Here is a 24,438-nt window from a genome sequence, read left to right as displayed (position 1 = left end):
TGAAAAGGCAGGTGCGTCTCGGGCGTTGCACCGCCGCATCACCTCCCTGAGCTCGGGTGCGGGGAGGAGAACCCAGGGATCTTTAAATCCGGGTCCAACATCCTCCACGTGGCCGCCTTCTCAAATTTCAGTCCACGGCCGCCTACGCGGAAGTCGCCTCCCCAGAGGGCACCCAGAGGCCTGAGCACACCGGCGATAGCGGGGCCCCGAGGCCGGAAACACGTGGGACACTGATAGTGTTCTCAGTGGACCTGCTACAGCGCTGTCCTCTCACGGGCCCGGCCCTCCACGGCTGAGCGCGTCCCACACTCCGAAACACACAGAGCAAGCGCTGGAGGCCACGGCGAGCGCGTCGACGTCGGCCCCGGGCCTGGAAGGGGCGGGGTCGCACTCCTGCGCACGCGCGCAGAGACACATAAGCGGAAGTGGCGCATGGGTGCCGGTGATGAGAGCGCCTTCCGGGGAGGAGGCAGCGGCTGTGGAAAGTCCAGAAGTAGGAGAGGAAGCGGAGGAAGAGGAGGTGATGGCGACCGACTTGGGGAGGGGGCGACGTTTCGTCTGGCCGAGGCGCCGTCCGGGCTAAGGTCACCCAGGTGACGAGCCGGTTTGGGGGTGGGCGTGCCCCCGGCGCCCTTCTGGTGTTTGGGACCCAGAATCTCTATCCCTTAAAGACCTTAGACATTGCGGGTGTCCCCCTCGCTGAAGGAGCTTTCTAGGAGCGGATGAGGTCGGGATGGCAGGAGCGGGTGACTTCCTCTTTAAAAAGGAGCCGACACCTCCGGGCACGGTTTCCTGGGAGGAGCACCTGTTTCTCCCAAACCCGTTACCCTCTTGGGGCTGGTGGGAACGCCTTCAGGCCACCGTGGACTCCCTGGGAGGAGGCCAGCCCCAGGGCTCTCTGGGCTGTGCACCTGTGGGCCTCTGCAGGACTGTCAGGCTCCTGCTTTTCCCCAGGACCATTTGCACTTAAGAATCACTTCCGGGTTCCATGTTTTGAGGGGACTCCACGGTTCTCTGATGCCCATTTCCCTTGCCCTGGAAGGTGACTGACTGTTCTTGCCTTGCTATTGAGTTTATGTTACTAGAAGTTCTGCAAGTTCCTCCAGTCTTTGCAACTGATTTGCTACCTCTGTCTGTTTTTCTTTCAAAGGAATGTTGAAAGCAGAAGGGGGAATCATTTGGTGCACCCACAGAATTTTTGTAAGATATCGGGCATCTGCATTTCTTATGCAGTAGGTTTCCCTGTATCTAGAAAATCCAACGGATTTTGAAAAACAATGGTTGTGACAGTTTGAAACTTGGAAGAGGATGCAATTACCATTTGAATATAATTTAGGTAGTATTATTTGTACTTAATTAATACATAAAATCCTAATTTTAGCATTTTCTCTTGGGGGGAAAAAAGTAACAAATTGGCACCGTTTCTCAAACTTTGTATAATGAAGTGTGTAAAAAGAAATGAGACAGAATCTTATTTTGTTTTTTTGGTACTCCATAGGCCGTGGTTGATATACAGTGCAGTTAATCAAGGGAAAATTACACTTTTATTTCTAACATTAAGTGTGGCAAAATACGGAGTCATGTTTCTCAGGTTACTTGCATAGTAATGACAGATTTTTCCTTACGTGCTACCCCACCCCACCCCCCTTTTTTTTTTGTAGTGGGAGTCTTTCAGATTAGAAAAGAGAGATTAAGAAATAACTAATTTTTATTTCCTTAGGTCATTATAAGTCATCACTATCACTTTATAATTTTGAAATATCCAATATGTACTAGAGATGCTACCTTTTAATTCCATTTTAGCTGTTATTTGTACCTTCAAGGAACTAAAGGTAGGTATCTATTTTGAGTTTAGAAAGAGAACTCAGGCAGTGATTCACACTTGTGGTTTTCTTTTCTATTTTAGTTTCATGGGTTATTGTGAAGTTCTAAGGCAAAGCCAAATATTGTTTGTTTAATTTGAAAACTATTTTTAATTCCTGTTTCACAAAGACAGGCTCAATTTCTTTAGATGTTAGTTTATATCAGTCCTTAATGTTTTAAATGGAAGGGAAATGGCAAACCTTGGGCATCATTACATGTATATAAATCATGCTGAAAGAGGCCTTCATCGGTCATGCATTCTGATCAGCGGTGTGCAGATTAATAACACAAAACTACATTCTAAAGGCAAAGCATTTAAAGGGTAGGTTTGGTGGTACTGATGCATCAAGCAAGAAAGGGAAAGAAACTTATTTTCATGTTCATTTCGGGTGCTTTGTGGAAAATTCAGGAGAGATGTTGGTATTTTTGTTCATGCTTAGAAAGGATAGTGCTGGAGGAATTTAACTGCATATATGGCCGAGATCTGCAGTTCTGAGGTTGTAAAGAAATATGTTGGGAGAGCTAAAATGATGGAATGGAGCAGAATACTGTTGATTCAATGATGGTTACTAAAGTGCAAGAGAGTCCTTCATTTAATATCTGATATTTTTGTTATATGCTTGAACAGCCTGTGAAAGCAATGTCATCTCTTAAGGAACTTATATTTTTGGAGGAAAAGCACACACAAAAGTCATGCCATTATGATTTAGACATTTATAAATTATGTTTACCTATTACATGTACATAAACCATGCTGTAAAGATCTAGAACAGCAATTAGTTTTTAATGTACAAGGTCTTAATCAAAGTTGCAGCATGGCCAAATTTCGTGTTCATCAGTGTGAAGATGAGGAGATTATACACAATCTAATCTGGAGAAAATGGCTATTTGATGGTAACGTCAAATATTTTAGATATACTTGTGGATGTAGAGTCAATAGGAATCTTTGCAGGGTGTAAATGTGAGGAATAGGAAAGAATCTTAAGGTAACTCCTGGACTTTGAGTTTATGTTTCATGCTAAGTAACATTACATGATATTGGGAATATAGGAAGAAGAAAAGATTTGTTTTCAGGGGAAAATAAGTTCATATTAGGTCATGTTTAATATATGGTGACAGTAGAATTTCACTGAGATATCAAAGAAGCATTTGGAGAGAGGTCTGGGTAAGAAATACAGATCCATATTTCCAGTTGCACTTCAAAGAGTGAATCAGCTTCAGCACAAGAGACCACACCAATGGTATTTCTAAGTAGTTGAATAATTATCACTGTTTTAGTCGGCCTTTTTGCTGCTGTGACTAAAAGAACCCAACCAGAACAATTGTAGAGGAGAAAAGGTTTGTTTAGGGATCCTGGTTTCAGAGCTCTTCATCCATAGTATTCTGGCTGGCTCCAGTCCTTGGGGCTCAAGGTGAGGAGAACATCATGGTAGAAGTGTATGGCAGAGGGAAACAGTTGACATCAGGAAGCTGAGAGAGATTCCACTCTCCAGAACAAAATATATACCCCATAGCTTTGCCCCCAAGAAACCACTTGGTCCAGCCACACCCCACCTGCCTCCAGTTAATGTTCAGTTAATTCCATCATGGATTAATCATCTGATTAGATTAAGATGATTCGATCATTTCTCCTCCAAACTTCACATTGTCTCGTGAACTATTGGGGGATACCACATCTAAACCACAACAATCACTAACATACATGTACTGTCATACCATGTACTGAAGACTTTTACATTTATTTCATATGGTCATGGCAAAAATCCTATGGTAACCATATTTTTAACACTTTTCCCGCCCTATTCCCTTCTTAGAGGTACAGAACTTAAAGCTCAGAAAGGTTAAATAATTTGCCCAAGACTCCCTAGCTAATACATAGCAAAACCCAATCTTGAATTCAGATCTGTCTAAATTAAAGCACAATGCTATACTGCTTTCTGAGAAGTATTAGTTAGAATTTTATTCATGTGCTTGGCATTTTGCTGAATTACATACATCACAGAAGAAGGTGACTTTGAGAGAAGTTTACCTTCTGGAGAAGTATTTTGATATGAACAAAAGCAGGAATGAGATTTTATATAAGCTTTATTCTATACATGTGTTTCTCCAAATTCTGTAAGATTTTTGCTTACAGAATAAAGCTTGCCAACACCATACCCCGTTTCAAACAGAGGGTGACGATTACAAACTGAAGTTTGAGAGTATCGAGAGGAAGGACCAGTTTATTTGCTTTATCCAATTATTGGATGCAGAGACTACAAGAGTATAAATCTTCTCTTTCATCTGCCTCTTCCCAACTGGGGGAGTTAGGGAGGGTGTCACGAAGGAGACATTAAAGCTGAACTTCAAAACCTGACCCAGAGAAAGGAGACCAGGTAAAAGGACATCATGACCAGAGGGCAAGATTATTTGAAAGTCCATGATGTTTTTCAAGAATGAAATATTGGTTTAGGCTTTATTGAAAGAAGTGAGAGAAAGGGAGCTTAGAAGCCTATGTTCTGCCAGATATTTTTAACTGGTGCTCTTTGCCCATGCTTATACATAGCAAATAGTTGTTAAAATTTTTTGTTCTTTATTCAAGCATAGGTTTGATGAAATGTTTAATGAAGATAACTTATTTGTATTATGTTTTTATTAGTACATTATAATTATACATAACAATGGGGTTCACTGTGATATATTTATATTTGCACATTAAAAAATCTTGCTGCATTTCATTTCCCAGTACTTCCCACTTCCCTTCCTTCCCCAATCCCTTTCTTTATTCTACTGGTCTTTCTTTTATGTGTTTACTTGTTTACTTTTTTACTTGGTGCATTATAATTACATATAAAAGCAGGATTCATTAGAGAAAATAATTTAAAGCAGTTTATAAAGACAATCACATCTCAAGGTTATCCTACAAGACAGTGTAAAAAGTCTTAATTGAGAGAGAGCAATGATTGAAACATAACTGAGAAAAAGAACAAAGTAAAGGAAGAAAAAAATAAAGAAACAAAGCAAAACTTTGTAAAACTGCACATTCTCTGTTTAAAAACATAGCACAGACGGTATAAAATAAAGTGTTTTGGTGACTGAAGTGTTCTTAGCTACAAGTTATATTCAGAGCCTCAGCCCTCATTTGAATTAGGGCCTAGTTCATCTTTGTGAATCAGTAAATTGGGAATGATCATAGAGGCAACACTAATTCTTACTATTTTAAACCAACAGTTTCTATTAAAAGATTTCCAAGTGAAGCTCACTGTCAAAATTATACTTATCTCTTCAGCCCTTGGTGTATAATTATTTTCATTCTCACTGGAATCATAATAGTCTTTTCTAGAAAAAAAGGTATTTCCTCATAAATGTGCTCTAATCTTTAATTGTCATTAAATCTTGAGTCTCTTCAACCTTTACATGGAATTTAAGTTTCAGTTTATTGAAATCCAAAGAGAAATTGACAGTCTTCCATGATGCCTCATACTTTTTTCCCCCAAAGACTGACAAAAGATGACATATTTTCCAGCCTTTTACACCCCGGAGACTTTTAAAATTAAAATGATCTCCAAAAGAAAAAAATATATATTTTATTTTAGCCTAAGAAATGTTATTACTAAAACATATTATTCATTCTACAGTCTCTGGTAAATTAGCTTTTTAAGCAACTTACAGTTGGGCGACTTTTAAAATGTTACTGGCAAATAGATTTTACAGTTGTTCTAGTATTTAAAGGAACACCACTTATTCTTTACTGTTCTCCAAGTAAAGATTAACTTTAATGTTGAGAATGTTATGCTTACACTATTGTAGATTCTAAAAGTTATCTACTTACTAGATATGAAACCGTAACCTCCTGCTTAATTCTTTAACAAAACAGATTAGCTTTTGGTTTGTTGCTATGGAATGAGTGTGGTCTATATCCAATTTAGTGATGCAGTTGCTCTCTCAAGTTTATACTTGATAAATTGGCAGTTAGGTGTGGTGTTTTTGGTTAAGAGGCTGTAATTGAGAAGTTAAGATAGTACATCCACAGAATTAGCCTCATCTACACAGTTTTATAGTTTAGATTAGTATTTGGAGCAATACTTTATGATATAAATGTTTTACTTTAATTGCATATTTCCTTCTCTAGGACTTGGCACAGCAAACAGAAGAATTAAACGAAATACAGCAAACCAACAGAGATAACTCTGGAAGCCCTGAATGCAGCAAAATAAGAACAATGGACCTCAAGTTTAGCAACTCCAGAAAATACATCTCTATCACTGTGCCATCCAAAACCCAAACAATGTCACCACACATTAAGTCAATTGATGACATTATAGTACTTGGCATAAATCTCAGCAAATTTAACAAACTTACTCAGTTTTTCATATGTGTTGCTGGAGTTTTTGTTTTTTACCTAATTTATGGATATTTGCAGGTAAATAGTTATTTGTTTGTAATATGTTAATATTTATAGCAGTTAATTTCAGTATTAGCACTTACTAAAAATTTTGTCTGTGATATTTTTACTAAGAGTTTACCAGTTGATTTATAAATTTGAATTTTTCATAGAGTAATACAAACGGACTTCTTGAAAGGGTTAGTGAAAACAGAGTTTCAGAGTAAATTATTTTAAGTGGGGAGGGAAGATGATAATCTTTAAAAATTTAAATTATGAAAATATGTTTTTAAGTATTCAACAAAATGTAGATATTTGCAGCCGTGTGTTAGGTTTTAAAAAGAAGAAAATTTCAAATATATGTGATACCTGGGAACATGATTTTCCAATAAAATTATAGCACAATTCTCAATTCTTTGAGCTCAACGATAAAAGTCCTTTTTACAAAAATAGATCACGATATTTTAATTCATCTATAATAGACAAGTCCTTTTAATCTTTTAATAGTCAAATACTTCTCATTTTAACTTGTATTTTCTCTAATTCCACTTTGCCAGAATCTTATCTGTGATTTGTTTATACAGAACACTTCTAACTAACATTGCAATAGTTTGTTTTGTATTTGCATTGTATTTTAGGATAGTTCTATACATTTGGCCTGCAGTAAATCTCTAACTTTCAAAAACATGGGCTGGATGAGTGAGGTTCCTAGCTAGTAAAAATGTTATAGTGGGAATCAGTGTTATTAATGGCCATTTAATTAATGAATGTTTTTATCCTTTAGTGATTTAGATTTTTAATACAACTCCATAAAGTGAGAGAAGCTTTGTAATTCAAGAAAAGGAATGAGGTTTTCTGAAAACAGTATTTCTGGCATACATTAATACTAATAAATAAAGAGTGATTTCAAAAATATTACTTTTTCATTGTTTTATATAGATGAATTATAAAGATAAATGTAAATAAAGAAGGTAGAATTTTGACTTATTTAGCTAGCTAAGAGACTGCCATGAAGAATATTAATGTAAACCAAAACATGAACTAAAAATATTAATATTTACAGTTGATTTCCTATTAGAAGATGATATAACTTAAGACATCATTATGAATAAGAGTTAAAAATAGAGATTGGAATTTCTCGTTGAAATTTTTTTATCCTTCAGTCTTCCACTGTTAACAAATAGCTTGGCACCAAAGGTACCTATAGCAAAGGAAAATGAATTAGAAGTTCACCTTACAATTTCATTAGATGCATTTTTCATATTTGATTAATGATTAAATATTTTCGTTAATAACCAGTGGGTGCAGAGTTTTAAATTGGAAAAACCACTGCAAATTCCATTTGTAGTTTTACCTCTTTTACTTTGTGAAATTGACATTGTTCTTAGCTCTTGTGTATAATCAGGCATTGAAATAGTTCAAGGAAAATGGTTGAGGTTTGCTAATGTGACATATACATACATGCACACCTGCACATAAGGTAGGCAGTTTGATTTATTCATTTAAAATTAAGCCAGATAATTTCAGTAAAGTAACTCTTAATGACTTGTTAAAATGACTTTCTAATAAATGATGTAAATGTGATTTTATGATATAATACTGTGTTTAGGGAAAAGTTGTACATAATCTAGGGCACAAAAATTTTGAAAAATTATATTATTGATTTGAACTATGTTTCTGTAGAATAGCCCTAAGATGATAGACTTCTAGTGAAATCTGTTCTTTATACGTTCTTGAGTCAGTCACCTCTTTCATTGTTTTGGGCAACTTTTAATTGTGGTGTGTATTTGCTTAAATAAAGAAGCACATCATGTTGCTTTGTATTTTCTGCTGATTTTCATACTTGGGTATGTAGGTTCAATTCTTGGCGAGAACTAATTTCTGACTTCTCTGAGGTACTATGGGGTAGGGGACTATGGCTTGATTTCTTTTAAAATGTTGTTTTTATGAGAATTTAACAAGAGTAAGTTGGTCTGTCCACTTGAACTTAACAGTATCCATATGTCTTTTGACAGGAATTAATATTTTCAGTGGAGGGTTTTAAGTCCTATGGCTGGTACCTTACTTTAGTGCAATTTGCATTTTACTCCATATTTGGCCTAATAGAACTTCAGCTTATTCAGGATAAAAGGAGAAGGTATGTAGCTTGGTTTTTTGTTAGTTAAGTTCACTAGTATTAGTTGAATCTTCTTTTAGAAAAAAATTAGTTTGTTAAATATGCATGAAATGTATATTTCCTATTAATGTTATAATCAGCTTAATATAATTTTCTTTATACACTGATGCTCAACTTATGGTAAAATATATCTTTTTGAACAGAAATATGTATATTTTTATAAAGTTCACTAAAATAAGTATAATTACAGGAAGGTTTAGGGTGCAGCTGACATGGAAGTAATGAAGTGAAATATCTGTTTTTGTAGAGATTTTTTAAATGTGAAATTAATGTTTTGTGGGATATATCCAATTAAAATGGCCATGGAACATCCAGTAGCTAAGATTTTCACTCTTAAACATTAGAAAAACATACTTCATTACTTTTTGTTAAAATCTAAGTGGCTGGTTTGATAATATTTTTCAAATTAACAAATATCTAGAATTGAAAAATTTATGGCATATTTAACAACATGCATGGAAACAGTCTCTGATGATGAATAGAAGGTGGTTAGGAATTTGTGAAATTTTGATAAATGCAAGAAGAGTGGTCATTCCTTTATTATCACACCCTAATATTGATTTCACATATCTGTTGTGCAGTTCAAATACAATAAAGACTATAATATGGGCATTCTGTTTTCTTTCATGTAAATGTTTAATCCTTCAGTAAAGTGAAAATTTTTTTTAATTGAAAAAATTTTCATAGCTTTGTTTTTTTTTTAAAAAAAATGATTTTGTGTGATGGTAACTGTACAATTTTAAGTATTTAATTCTGTGACATAAGATTCTTCCTGGAAGAATCTGTGACACGAGTTTCTTCACATATCTAGTTTTGCCTGCCAAACTCTTTACTGCCAATAAACTGTTATAGTAAAATAAAAATATTTGAGTCTGAGAATATCATCTTCCTTATTTTCATGCTCTGAAATCATAACATATAGCCATAAAAGATAGAATAAAAAGCAATGAAATATATCTATCAAGACTAATATGTAAGGAAACCTGAAGATTTGTTACCGATTGCAAACTCTTGGGCTTCCAGTTGCTTCTAAGGTAAAAAAGACAATAATGCCATATTTGTTAAGTGAAAAGTTACACAAAGATGATGTATCTCCTGTCAGATATCAGAAGGAAACATCTCCCGTTAGCTACCTAGATGAGATGGTAGTGGGCCATGTTTATCTCAACCTTTAAGCCATATGACCATAATGTGTTTTTAAAAGATAATTTGATTTAAACATAAGTGAAAGAATCTGGGAGAAGAATTTACAGACTTAAATGTAATTTTGAATTGAAACTTTTTCCTTCCGAGGCATTTTAAATTTTAAAAACTGTCATTAAAGAAGATACAATGAAAATATGCCCAATCATGTATGACTTAATATACTTAATATTATAGTAGTATGTTTTTTAAACCTTTAATTAGCTAAACTGCTGCTTAGGGTTGTATTCCCCCCCCCATATTTATGTAAATAGCTGTGTATAGGAAAGAGAACAGGATTTGAAGTTAGAAAACATGGGTTTGAATCATTTTGGTGCTGCTGCTTATTAGCTCTGGCAAAACCTCAGGGAAGTCACTGAAATTCTCAATTTTATTGGGAATCAAATGTGATAATGTGTGCTAACACTAATCATAAACTGTAGCACCCTATATATGCTACTTATTATTTTTCACCAAAGATTAATTCCATTTTAATTACTTTGATTTTTTTTAACAAAGGAGATCTGTCAAATCAGATTTGAGAGGTTTTTGTTGTTGTTTTTGTTATAGTTTTGACACTACTTCTAAAGTAATTGAGGTATTAAATAAAATACAATGAGAATTCTAGAGGCAAAAAGCCAACTTTTTGGTAAAAAGCCAACTTCCTTATTTTATGTATGAGAAAACAAAGACCTACAGACTTGCTGAGATTTTCAGGTCTCCTGGGTTTCAGGCTCGTTTTCTTTCTACCTGTGCTATACTGCTTTTCTAATCTTGTAAATTTTTTGACTTGAACTTTAATTTTCTGGCCACCACCACTGTTTTTGTGATGTGTCTGAGGAAATTTGATTTGTATCATTACCAGGGAAACTTTCACTATATATCTTCACTGATTAGGACAATGAAGTTTACGGACAGTGTGAAAATGTTTTGGGGTACTCTATTGTATATGAGCATATCACGTTATTTCCAGTGGATTTAAATATTGATTACTGTATTAGTACTTACCTGGGAAAGGTCTCAAAATTGAAATGTTTAGATGTGATAAATTGTAATTAAGTTTTCCTAGTTAATTATTTTACCTTATGTCTGACCATATAAAAGATATGAGGGATTGTTGTTGCTTTTGTTTAAACATAATCACAAATTTCAAAAGGGAAATTACACTTAAGTATGTAGCATCATCAAATTATGTGAATAGTGACTCATTGTGTTTCTAACACCAGTGTACAACATTATTATTTTAGACCATTAAATATCTAGTCAGTGTGAGCATAGGGTCACAATAATGACTTGAAATTCTAAAGATGCTAATAAGGAATCTCCTTTAGGAAATTTAGATAGAGCCGAAAATTAAAAGATTTTGAGATCAGAGAGTCAGATTGTTGTGACATTTTATAGAACACAGAGAGTTGATTTATAAGATAGTATAATAAAAATCATGTCTAGAATTTTAAAGCTCATGCACTTTTTTTCCTAAGAAATTCTGCTTAGGTTTATGCTAGCAGAACGGATAGATAATTTTTTCCTAATGCTAGATGGAAACATTAGGAAACAACAGAACAACAGTTTAGAAGTTAAATTTTTGTTGAAATTATTTTAGGTGCCTTTTACATTATAGAGGCTAATATTTTTTAAAGCAATTTCTTTTTCTAAATTTAGTCAATATTGTTTTTAACTGTAGCTAGAAATACTGTTTAAAACCCTTTGATCAATGTTTATACCTTTAGTAAGAATCTCAGTAACTTTTTACATAGTTGAGAGTCCTCATTTATGATTAGTTATAATAAAAGCAAATTGTTATTTTATCAGTGTTCTTTTATATAAGTGTTTCAACTTTAAGAGTAGTGATATTTTTACTCATATTTACAGAAATATTAACCAGAAATTCGAAAAGCAAAGTAGTATGAATTGGGTCCCCAAAATGAAGGTTTTAAAAATTGTCTTTTACAGAATACCAGGAAAAACCTACATGATAATAGCTTTTCTAACAGTGGGTACTATGGGGTTATCAAACACTTCCTTGGGCTACCTGAATTATCCCACCCAAGTCATCTTCAAGTGCTGCAAATTGATTCCTGTTATGCTAGGAGGAGTTTTTATTCAAGGTATAGTAATGATATATTTTCATACTATTTGAAACCAGTAGGACATGTTATGGCATCTAGCATTAGGAAAACACTAAGCATCTATCATATTTTAGTGAGTCTCTAGGTATCCTAACAGTTATAAGGGTATCTTACAAAAGTAAGGTATTATAAAAACATAGATACTTCTCTGATATACCTCATCTGGAATCAATAATTTGGACTTGAGAGAAAAGAATTTTACTTTGAAATGTAGGCATTTCTAGCAATACTGTATTCACATATTGAAGATTTAGCTCAGAAGTACCTGGAAAGTTCCTTTTCTCAATTCTTTTATTCTACTCTTCAGAGCCCACACTCAACCATTGTACAGTGGGTAATTGTCATATTAAAATAAGGCTTAGTCTGAGTGGGTTACTAACCCTGCTAACTTACTGATGTCTTGGAGCCCCAGCTAAGTTTAAAAAACATGAAAATATGAGAAGAGGATCCACAGCAACTAGCAGTATATCAAGTTGTTCTACCTGTTAGCTGTCATGAGGAATATTCATGTTTCAAGTGTTTCTGTATCACTAAATGTCGTATATAGCAACATTTTTATTTTATTCCTTCAACGCCTTCCCAATAAGCCTTATACAATGAAAGTGTGTTTTATAGCAACTTGACATATCATCATAGGGCAGTGGTTCGTGTGGGAAAAATTTACTTCAATCCATATTAAAAAATCACACTTTGGCAATCCCTGTTGGGTCCCCTCCCACCCTTCTGGAGTTGTCTCTTTTTTTCTCATTTGAATAAATTCAACTCTATGCTTAAAAAAAAATCAAATCACACTTAACCTGATGAAGCACATGTAATATTACTTATAATCCTTAAAAAATTATACTACGTTTCATTTTATTAAATGTGAATATCTCGTGGTATTTATAAACAAGGAAATCTTGCCTTTTAATATAAATCCATTAAAAACACTCATTTCTACAAAAAAATTTTAATACTTTCAAATGCACATTATTCTTGTCAGTGTTCACCAATATACAGTCATGTTCTACATTAGATGTTTCGGTCAACAGTGTACCACATAGGAAGGTGGTCACATATGATAGTATTGCCCAGGGAAATCATAACTGTTGTAGTCTGTGTAAGTATACTCTATGATATTTGCACAGCAATGTAATTACCTAAAGATGGGTTTCTCAGAACATATCCTCGCCATTAAGCAAATATGACCATGTGTATTTTATTCACTATCATAACAGATGATGTAGGATTCCATTTCTAACTTAAAGACATGCTGTGCCCATTGATCATTTAATCGTCAGAAGCCCTTCTGTGACTGTCTCATCCCTGGATCTAAGTGTTCTTTATATTTTTGGCATTGGATATTAAAAAACAGATCCCAGTTCTATTGGGTTAAGCACATAGGTCTAACATTAGGCTTGATGAATATTCTCATAATGAGGTGGGCTTACCTTTGTTTTGTATAGGAAAGCGTTATAATGTTGCAGATGTCTCTGCTGCCTTATGCATGAGCCTAGGCCTCATCTGGTTTACCCTTGCTGACAGCACAGTTGCACCTAACTTCAATCTGACAGGTAAGGAATTTATAATTCTAGATTTTATAGGCATTTTGGTTTAGAGTAAGAACTTCTAAAATTTCACAAGGATTTTAAATGATGGTGTAACATCTGTGATTCACGTATCTAACATAAGGCCTTTAGACGTTTATAGGCTATAGTAAAAATATCACAACTCTGGAAATGTAAGTTTTTGTAGTACCTTTTATTTCAACATAATGAGGCTGCCCAGTCAAAATCTTTGATGATCAAATGTAGGTTAGATTAATTTTTTACCTGCTGAATTATAACTGTGCACATGAGTAATAGGGGAAATACAGTAGTCATTGTTTCTACTCTCATTAAAAAACAAAAAACTGAGGACTGAAGATGTAGCTCAGGTTGTGGAGCACTTAGCATACAAGAAGTCATGGGTTCAATCTCCAGCACCATCAAACAAACAACAAAAAAAAAAACTTTGAAACTTGTGCATTTATTGTCAACGTTTGTGCTAAAGGGGAAAGATATGCTGTACTTTAATATTAAACTATCTAATGTATATATGAGTATTATCTGAAAGTGCTTAAATTTTCTACCAAAAAGTTTTCTCTTTAGTGTGCTATGTAAAATTTTACAAATTAAAGTTAGATTTGTCAAAAGCAGAAAAATTTTTATAGGATGTGCAAAAATATGAACAAAAAATAAGTGTGGGCATCCTGTTCTTATTCTAGTTTACCTTTCAGATAAATTATTTTGTGGTATTATTGGGGTTTATTATATATACAGTGCTGCACTAAAATTATTGAAATAATTTTACTAATAATACTAATTTAGTATCATCTCCTAACTTGACAGACTTTTAAAGTATCTAGGTCTTCAAAGAAGCTCAGAGAAGAGCAAAAAAGTAATAATATCACCAAGTATAAAGTGTAATTGTTTCTGAGAAAAAATAATAAACTTTCACATAATGAAAAAAATATGTATTTTCCTAAGAATCAAGACATATTACCAGTTGTCAAGTTTTCCTCAATACCCTGGCTGGCCAGGCTGAGTGAATGGATTTCAATGTAAACAGTTCTGCCTCTCAAAACACCCACAAGAGTCTGGTAGGACCTACTCCATCTGCTCTTTAAACTTGATTATAAGCACTCACTGCTCATTTAAGAGAATGCTGTGAATTACAGCTGTTCTTGTTATAGTCTATATTTTTCAAGGAATGCTTAATTTTCACAAATCAGAAACTCTAAAGATTGTGAAATCAACAGGAATTGATTTTTTTATTATTTAGGAAAAGGCAATGTTGAAAAAGGTACATAATTTGTAATGAGAGTTGTAGATTCAAATTCTCTTTGAATTATTAAAAAATAAACAACCATGAGTAAATTACCACACCTCTTTAAGCTTCACCCATAGAACAAGATAATGATAAGTTGCCTCACACAGAGCTAGTGGGAAGGGGTATTAAGATGAGGGAGTAATGGGTGTGAAGCCACATGCAGTGAAGGAGTGGGAGGTGGGGCTCCTGTGGCACCATAACTTCTCATTGTACCTCTGGTGCTAGCCCCTCCTAAGTTTCAGCTGCATATTTTTGAAGAGAATTAGAACCCAGCCATACTTCATGAAGAATAATTGATGAGCGTTTATCCCTTCTCTGATCTTTGTAGAGTGTATTACCTAAAGAAGATGTGATAAAGTGGCCATTAAAGAAGAAACTTTGAAAGGAATAGTATAAACATCCAGACTTGCTCAAATAAAAATTTTCTTTAAATTATTCCCCTTAGAATACAATTGAAGTGTTTTCATGTTATTGCCATTATTTGGAATATTTTGGGGATTATCTTTGAATAGCCTTTCAGGAGGTAGGAAATTTCTTTGAAGATCCTCAAAAACCCATGTCTTTCAATATTTGAAACCAGTAAAAGAGCATTCAGCATCAAGTTTGGTACATAAAAATGTATGATTAGGCAGTAAATAATAAAGCTAGAACTTCTTCCTTAATACAGTAAGTTTTTTCAAACATATAATCTACAGTGAGAGTGAAACTCTTATTTAATGTTGAAATGCAATAATAACAGCATTAGTGTGACTTTTGTTTGTTTTAATATTTTCACCTATGTGCTTATTGCATCTGATTGTGGATAAGAATATTTAGCTTTACAGAGCAGGTGTGATTGAAAACCTGCCTTTGCTTTTTAGTCTATTTAACGTCTGCTAGAACTTGATTATGGTCCATGTGTTTAAGTAAGGAGACTGTTTCTTTTACCTTCTTGAAGGTGTCATGCTTATTTCCCTGGCACTGTGTGCAGATGCTGTCATTGGAAATGTTCAAGAGAAAGCTATGAAACTGCACAATGCTTCTAATTCTGAAATGGTAAATACTCAAGTGCTTTTTCCTTCGTGTCAGATTAAAAAATGGTAATGTGCTTATTTTTATGAAATAGAATATCAAGGACTTGCCTTGCATTTTTAAACTAATTTATTATTGTTTTCCTAAAGTAATCAGTCAGGCATTATAGGAAGGTAAAAAGAAAAAACTACCACTACCACTACTAACAGCTGCCTGTATATTTAATCATTTTTTTCTCATTGATTTATAGTTTTTTTATCCATTTATAGAACCCTTTGTCATGTCATTTTATTCCCTGCTTTGTATTTAGTGTTATTTTCCATGTAAAAGTTTATAATTTTTATGTGGTCCAATTTATCTTTGACTTCTGGCTGGGAATTTTCCTAACTTTAAGATTTTTAAATATTTTACCATGTTGTCTGGTATTATGATTTCCTTTTTTTTGTTAAATCCTAATTCAGTCCAAGACTCTAAAACTATTTTTCTTTCATGACTACTCTTTTGTTCCAGTTACATTTATCAAATAAGGCCACTTTCCAGCTTATTTTAAATGCCTTCTTTATAATGTCATATTCTAATGTACAATAGATTTCACTTGAATTTATTTCTGCATCAGTACATATAACAACAGCAGCTTTACCATACCTTTGCCATCTGTTAGGACTAGCCAGCATTGTTCCTTTTCTTTTTCAGAACATTACTACCAGTAGTAATTCTTGGGTGTCCATACTCCCCCCTAAAAAAACTAGAAATCCCATTGGTATTGTGATTGGTATGGCATTGAATTATAAATTAATTTAGGGAGAATGGCATCTGTACACTTGATTCTTTCAGTCCAAGAATAAGGTATGACTTTCTTTTATTCAAGTGTTGTTGTTTTTTTAATGTCTATTAAAACTTAACATTTCTATCATAAATATCCAACACAGTTCTTATTAAAGTTATTGTTAGGTGTTTCTTTTGCTGTTGTTATTGTAAATACTTTCTTTTCTTTCAATGTATCTTCTAACTGGTTTTATATCTAGGGGGGGGGGAGAGAGAGAGAGTGAGAGCGAGAGCAAAGCACATTAATCTTATAACCAACAACCTTCATAGACAGAATGCATCGCATTAAGGATATAGAGGAGTATTCTTTGCTGTTACTTTCTCAGCACAGACTGGTGCATCTTTAAGTACATCCTAGTAATATAGTAACTTTATTCTTGATCAGTAATTTTCTTTATCATTATCACTACTTTTTCTAAGTAAGAAAAAGATGTCCTAAGAGGGAATTATGGAACTGTAGGTGGTTAGAAAGTTAATAAAATGTAGTGGTTAAGATGTTAAACTCTGATAGCCTTAGTTCATATCCTAACTTTACTACCTCATATTTGGGAAAATACATCTCTAAGTTTTAATAACTTCATTTGCAAATTACTGAGGAACAATAGACTAAGAACCTGTTGCAACCAGGCACGATGGACACACCTGTAATCCCAATGGCTTGGGAGGCTGAGACAGAAGGATTGTGAGTTCAAAGCCAGCCTCAGCAACTTAGCAAGACTGTGTGTTTAATAAAATATAAAAAAGGCCTGGGGATGTGGTTCAGTGGTTAAGCATCCCTAGGTTCAATCCCCAGTACCAAAAAAAAAAAAAAAAAAAAACACCACTTATACACTTATAGCATATGTTGGTTGTGAGAAATCTGTGAAGGAATTCATTTGGAGCAGTACCTGAGACTATTTATGAGGACTGTAATAAACAGAGATAAAATGGTTAGTAGGGAAATTAAGCAATAGATTATGCCTTCTACTGCTTATTTTCAATATATATTAATATCTCTTGTAAACTTAATGTTTGGGGTTCTTTTCGTGTTCTATAAGTAACTTTAATGGTTTCATTTTGATTGTATATATTTTTACAATGCTAACATTAAATCTGGTTTGTATTTAGTAATTAAACAAGGCAAAAAAAGAAATAATTATGCACATGTGTAAGAAAGGATTTGTAGTGCTGTTATTTGGTACATAAGATAACTTGTAGTGTACTTATAATCCATTAGGATCAACCATCATTTCCAGAGAGTTGGGCCAAATGGGAATGATACTGCTACAAAGGTTTTGTTTTCCAAACTTAAATAAATTAACTGAACTCTACTTAAAACCCTCAATTTTCTATTTTGATTTGATAGTGCTCTTTCCCACTTTATCTATTCTAGGTTTTATATTCATATTCAATTGGTTTTGTGTACATATTATTGGGATTGACATGCACTAGTGGATTAAGCCCTGCAGTAACATTTTGTTCAAAGGTAAATACTAATTTCATTTTTTTAAATAAAAATTTTTTCTATAATCTTAATTCTCCTAATTTAAAAAGGCTATTGTTGGTATAGTTTGATAACTCCTCTAATATAATATTGTAGATAAGAAATGAAATGATAGATATTTGAATTTATTTATCCTTGCTATACCCTATTAGTTAATTTTTAAGCAGTTCATAATGTAGAAGTTGAGAAATTTAATTTCATCATTATTTTTCCATTAAATCAAAACTAAATAATGTTTGCTTGACTGCATTGTTGAGTGGCTTATTATTGCTTAAGAAGTTAATTAAAATCTGTGGTTTTAGTTCATTTGTAATATGTCAGGTTTTGTATTTTTTTAACAGGCTTTTTTATTTGTTGCAGAATCCAATTCAGACCTATGGTTATGCATTCCTTTTTTCCCTCACTGGATACTTTGGAATTTCTTTTGTTCTGGCTTTGATTAAAATTTTTGGTGCACTTGTTGCTGTAACAGGTAGGAGGGATTTATTTGCTTAGATAATGAAGTAAGCATTTATGTTTTCTCTGATGCTGTTTCCAAAAGACAAAAAAGTTGTTCTGTTACACCAGTTTATTATTTGACTTAATAATTTCTTAAAATTATTATTCTAAAGCAATTGATATTTCAATTTAATTTTCAAATTTAAAACATTTTTTTTTTCTTTTTTGTGGTGCTGGGGATCAAACCCATGGTCTTACCTGCTGGGCAAGCACTCTTACCATTAAGCTACACCCCAGGCCCTAAAGGCTAAATTTTAAAGAAAAATGTGTGCACTTATCCAAATAGTAACTTTTAAATGCATTAAAAGAATTTGCTGTAAAAAATATAATGGGACGAATACCTTCAAAGAAAATATTACCTTTATACACTTTTAACTTATTACTGAAATTCCAGTTTCCTTGCCTTTCAAATATGATAGGTTCAATTTAAACCAAGCTTTTAAACCTTTCACTTGTATCTTTTCTAGTACAACAAGGTCTTTCTTTCTTCACTGATAATACTTATGCACCTGCTCAGTGCCAGGACTTTGCATGGCAATCTAGAAGAAGGAAGCTTGTATTTCTTGTTTTAGAGGAATGTCTAGTCATGTGAGGGGAGTCAGTAACTGGATATGCTTGTCATTTGCCAGAACTGAAATGCAGCCCTTATCTTAACTGTGTTGGCAGTTTTGTTTTGTTTTTTTCCTGTTCTGTGAAATCCAGAGGTGGTCATAAATAATACCTACTACACACATAGCCCTTATTATATTGAGAAACCATTCTAGATATCTTATGTCTATTAATTATTTTAATTTTTGCAACAGTCCTAAAAAAGTAGGCTCTATTATTGTTCCATTTTATGGAACATAAAATGGGCAAACTGAGGCACAGGAAAGTTGACTTGTCTGATACTCATCTAGAGACAAGGTTCCAACCAAGGCCATCTGGTTCCATGCCAGTGCTCTTGACCATATTCTGCACTGCCTCCCAAGCACATGTAGTAACTCCATGGTTATCCATAATCCAGTCTCCATCTATCTTCTGGGCCATCTTCATTCTCCCTCCAGGCAGTGGGATGGAGTAAGGGAAGATGAAAGCTACACCTATCTCTTTATGGAAATTTCTTTCAAAAATTGTATTTCTAAAAACATTACTTCTGTTCAAGTTTAACTAGCCACAGCCTAATCACATGACCACACTGACATGAAGGAGAGACTAGAATTATACGAGCCAAAAACAGGTTCTTTTACCAAAAATAGATCCTGGAAATAAAGCCCTGGCACATGTTGCCGTAAGTTTCTTCATTTGGTGTTCATTCAGTCATGCCTTCAATATTGAGTACCAGCAGACTGTGGAGTGTGGGGATCCAAGCATGAGGAAGGGGAGAAACTACAGCACATGGGCTGACAGCAGCTGACTCTGTGACATGGAGGAAAGGCTGCAATGCAGATGTGTGCAGTGCCTACCTCTGCCTGGGACGAGGGAGAAAGGTTTCAGCCTTATGGCACACTTCCAGCTGTAACCCCTAGAAGGACAGGGAAAAGTTAATACAGACATGTAAAGAGGATTGTAAAAATTATTCCGTCTTATCCAGAGGTCACCATTTTTAAAATCATTTTATGTCCTTTTCTGTTTTTAACAAAGAAGCCCACTCTACCTAATCACATCCTCCTTAGGAGAGAAAGCCGTTCTATTCTTCTGAACTGTCTTTAAGGGATGGTGTGGCTCCACAGTACCATAGTGTCCACTGCACACTTCCTACAGCTGTCCTTTAGCATTTCACTGTATTAAATATTCATGCTTCCCCACAAAGCCATAAACACAGTAGTAGGAACAGGGCCTGGTTGTTTGGTTTTTGCTTTGCATTGTTCCTGGCACCTCACATAGATTCTGGCATGTAGCTGGCTATAAATATTTGTTGAATACAGATGACTTCCAAAATGTTACCATGCTAAGAGGCACTTTCTAATCAATTTTTTACTCCTACAGTGACAACAGGAAGAAAAGCAATGACCATTGTACTTTCCTTTATATTCTTTGCTAAACCATTCACATTTCAGTAAGTACTTTTTAATTGCAACAAATTTCTCTATTTTTAGATATCATTTCACATTTCTTCTTAAATATCCTTATTTTCAACTTTTTTGCAGAAAATATATTGATTTTGTTTCGCTCTAAAGGTTTTATTTTATTTTTTAATGAATTAATTTATTTTAATTAGGTATATATGACAGCAGAATGCGTTTTGATTCATTGTACACAATTGTGGCACAACTTTTTATTTCTCTGGTTGTATACGATGTAGCATCACACCATATGTGCAGTCATACATGTACTTACGGTAATTCCACCATGTTTCCTGCCCCTATACCCCCTCCCCATTTCTTTCTCCCCTTTGCCCAATCAAAGTTCCTCTATTTTTCCCATGCCCCTCTCACCATTGTGGATCGGCATCCACTTATCAGAGAGAACATTAGGCCTTTGATTTTTTGGGATTGGCTTACTTCACTAAGCATGATATTCTCCAACTCCATCCATTTAACTGCAAATTAAAAGAGAATAATTTTATTCTCTTTTAATATTGAGTAATATTCTATTGTGTAGAACAGTTTCTTTATCATTCATCTATTGAAAAGCATCTAGTTTGGTTCCACAGTTTAGCTATTGTGAATTGAGACTGCTGTAAACATTGATATGGCTATGTTACTATAATATTGCTGATTTTAAGTCCTTTGAGTATAGACCGAGGAGTGAGATAGCTGGTTCAAGTGGTAGTTCCATTCCAAGTTTTCTAAGGAATCTCCATACTGCTTTCCATATTGGTAGCACCAGTTTGCAGTCCCACCAATAATGTATGAGTATCCCCTTTCCCCCACATCCTCTCTAACACTTATTGTCTGTATTCTTGATAACTGCCATTCTGACTGGTGTAAGATGAAATCTTATAGTAGTTTTGATTTGCATTTTTTTAACTACTAGAGATGTTGAACATTTTTTTTTCATATGTTTGTTAATTAAATGTATATCTTCTTATAAGAAGTGTCTGGTCAGCTTCTTAGCCCATTTATTGAATGGGTTGGAATTTTTTTTTTTTTTTTTTTTTTTTGGTGGTGGTTTTTGCAGTAAATTAATGTGGGATTTTTTTCCTGTTATGCTCTATAAGGAATTGTTTTCATTTTGACCTCTTATTGATGTCTTTTTTCTGTTTTAGAAAGGTTTATAATTTGTTATTTCACATTTGTCATTTCGTATATTTAAATTGCCAAAACAGAGCCCAGTGCAAATGTGACCCTATTTCCTATATGAATGTGTACACTGTTGACATTAAGGGATTACCTAATGCCCTGGTACAAATTAATAAATACATATTTACAGTATGTGCTTTTAAAAAACTACTTGTTTATTTATGGCCTTTTTCACAAAGGATTTAAATTAGAGAAGTACTCTGTAAGTTGTGTCCTAGTGACTTAGTTTGTGGCTTTTTGTGAAATTGCTTACTGTTGTCTTTTTTGAGTGATATTTGTTTGAAAATAGCATCATGAATACTTGATACAGAACTTTAAAGGTAACCCTAAAATAAGTTTCCATCAGTGTTTAATAGATTATTAAATTGATAATAAATTGATTTTCCTTTCTGCATGGGCTAGGTATACATTATAGTAATTAAATTATGCTTACATGTCCCTTTTTATCCTTTTGTATTCTGTACAACTGGAATAGCTGGTTGTACTGTGGAGTTGAGTTCCCAAGATGGCTTTTAGTAGATTTATATACTCAATATTTTAAGCATAGTCTTAATACTTTGGTGACAGTAGTACTATATGCTATTATCCACAAAGTTCAGATGAACCTCATTGCATATGATACTTGGTATTTTTTATATCATAAAAGATATGGAATTCAAGCTAATCAGATATAAGAATACTATGTATTTTCATGCTGTTATCACAGGCCTCTAATACCAAAAAATTTATTTCATTGAAGAAATATTGTAGACTGATTATCAAATTCTTCTGTTAACAAAAATTATTACCTTGTGAAGTTTAATATTCTTTTTTTCTTATTTCTTTCATTTAGGTATGTATGGTCTGGTTTATTAGTTGTCCTTGGCATATTTCTCAATGTTTACAGCAAAAATATGGATAAAATTAGACTACCCTCACCGTATGATCTGATAAACAAGTCAGTGATTGTAAGAAAGTCAAGGACGTTGGCACAAACTGTGTAGGTACTGATTTGTCCTGTTTAGAATTTTAAGGGAACAATCAATCAACTTTCCAAAAGGACTGTGATAAAAACAACCAAAGGATCTGAAGGCATGCTTTGCATTTCTGGATGGATTGCATATGAATAGTGTTGTGGTATCAGCTGTTCTTCAGAGCACCTGTTTGACTGACTTCTGATGCAATCAAGAACCACATCTAGCACACCTTGCAATAAAATGTCTACATGAAGGACTGACTACTCCCTAGCAGTTTCTTGAGAAGTTCACTGGAAATGGACCATGATACAAGACTTTTTGGATATCATTATGAATACCAAACACTGATATGTAATAGCACATTGTTTTGTCTTCATTCCATTTTGGTGGTATTTAAATTGATTCTCTGTTATAAGAGTAACTTATGATTTAAAGTTTGGAGAGAATAACATTCATTATAAATAAAATAATCTTATGATTTTTTTAAAGGAATATGTTAATAGAATTTTGTTATAAAGACAGAAGTGAAAGTTGTAATAAGATTTAACATGAGCTTTAAAACCTTGGTCGGTCTCTTATGAGAATATTCTTCCGAGAAAACATGCCTTAAGTTTTATGTAGGATATAGGCAAGATAGTAAAAGCAGTCATCATCCTGTGTCATGTAAGTTTGCATCACATAAATAATTTGCTACTCTTTACAAAAGAAGTACAGAATGAATGATTAATTGAAAGGAAAGAAATGTCTTAAGTTATTATAAAATAATGAAATTTTCTAGTTTATCTCGTAAAAGTAAGATGTAATTTGGAAATTCAAAGATGAAGTAGGATAAATTTAAGAAATACAAGTAGATTTAGCAAACTTGGGCAGTATTTTCTCTCAGTCCATTCAGGCTACTAAAAAGATACCATAAAATACCATATACCAGATAACTTATAAACACCCAGAATTTCTCACAATTCTAGATTCTGGGCAGCCTAAGAGCAAGATACTAGCAGATTTGGTATATGGTGAGGGCTGCTTCCTGATCCTTCAATGGTGCCTTCTTGCTGTGTCCTCATATGGTAGGTGCTAATCCCTTCGCGAGTGCTTTCTGCCCTCATGACTAAATCACCTCCAAGAGTCCACCTCCTCATCCTATCACATTACAAGGTAGGATTTTAACACATGAATTTGGGGTGACATAAACTTTCTTATGATAGCGATGTTGTTCACTTAGTTTTTAAACTCCTAAAGATTTTGACCCTTTTATACATTAATTTTTGGAATTGCTTCCACAATTAAAAATTCTAGCCAGGCATGGTGATGCACACCTGTAACACCAGCAGGTGGGGAGGCTGAGGCAGGAGGAACATGAGTTCAAAGCCAGCCTCAGTAAAGGCAAGGTGCTAAGCAACTCAGTAAGACCCTGTCTCTAAATAAAATGCAAAATAGGATTGGGGATATGGCCCAGTGGTTGAGTGTCCATGAGTTTAATCCCTGGTATCCTTTGCCCCCCAAAATTATATTTACCTTCATTTTCAATATAGTCTGTGGTGATGGAAGTATCTAGCACAAGGAATTCTGCTTTGGTTTTTATGTGTCCCATTTGTTAAATATTGTGGGAATCATTTTTAAGTTTTCATATCTTAAATGGAACCAGTCAATTCCTGTAGGTTCAGATTTGACCTAGAGATAAACTGGCCTAGCCATAATTCTCATTAAAACCATGTTGTACAATGAGGGATTTGACTGGGCAAATTATCCCTTGTTCCTGGGAGACAACCTCTAAATCCTTGGAATTCCTCAAGTGATGAAGGTGTTAGTATTCATGATCATCCCCTAGGGAGTTTCAGGGCTGAAGCTGGCCATGCTAGAAAGACCATAGAATTGGATCTT

General features: G+C 34.1%; 1 protein-coding gene and 1 long non-coding RNA gene across 6 annotated transcripts in view; one reads left to right on the top strand and one right to left on the bottom strand.

The window, feature by feature from the left end:
- Positions 1 to 24,438, bottom strand: part of LOC125615570 — a 178,654-nt gene that overhangs the window by 145,821 nt on the left and 8,395 nt on the right. Inside the window, exon 2 of the long non-coding RNA XR_007346199.1 lies at positions 19,826 to 19,884. This is a non-coding gene — a long non-coding RNA (uncharacterized LOC125615570). The remainder of the gene's footprint in view (positions 1 to 19,825; positions 19,885 to 24,438) is intronic.
- Slc35b3 (solute carrier family 35 member B3) lies at positions 133 to 23,052 on the top strand. 5 transcript variants are annotated; one of them, XM_048799771.1, is made up of 11 exons: positions 133 to 520; positions 1,151 to 1,336; positions 5,975 to 6,265; positions 8,242 to 8,363; positions 11,538 to 11,692; positions 13,159 to 13,266; positions 15,501 to 15,598; positions 17,772 to 17,864; positions 18,243 to 18,354; positions 20,349 to 20,418; positions 22,437 to 23,052. In XM_048799771.1, exons 3-11 carry the CDS (start codon positions 6,065 to 6,067, stop codon positions 22,585 to 22,587), a joined length of 1,110 nt encoding a protein of 369 aa, XP_048655728.1. In that variant the 5' UTR covers positions 133 to 520; positions 1,151 to 1,336; positions 5,975 to 6,064; the 3' UTR covers positions 22,588 to 23,052. The 5 variants fall into 5 exon arrangements, with proteins under 5 accessions (XP_048655728.1, XP_015349479.1, XP_048655727.1 ...); XM_048799770.1 differs by having other exon boundaries at positions 410 to 593; XM_015493993.2 differs by lacking the exon at positions 1,151 to 1,336.

This window comes from Marmota marmota, unplaced genomic scaffold, assembly GCF_001458135.2.
Source record: "Marmota marmota marmota unplaced genomic scaffold, marMar, whole genome shotgun sequence".
NCBI classification, from domain to species: Eukaryota; Metazoa; Chordata; class Mammalia; order Rodentia; family Sciuridae; genus Marmota; species Marmota marmota.
Note: the sequence above shows the minus strand (reverse complement) of the source record. Positions and strands in the feature narration are given on the sequence as shown.

Coding starts and splice junctions, on each gene's coding strand:
- Slc35b3 (XM_015493993.2), top strand. CDS start 446: ATGAGAGCGCCTTCCGGGGAGGAGGCAGCGGCTGTGGAAAGTCCAGAA. Junction 17,865..18,242: donor CAGTAACATTTTGTTCAAAG/GTAAATACTAAT, acceptor TATTTGTTGCAG/AATCCAATTCAGACCTATGG. Junction 20,419..22,436: donor GCTAAACCATTCACATTTCA/GTAAGTACTTTT, acceptor TCTTTCATTTAG/GTATGTATGGTCTGGTTTAT.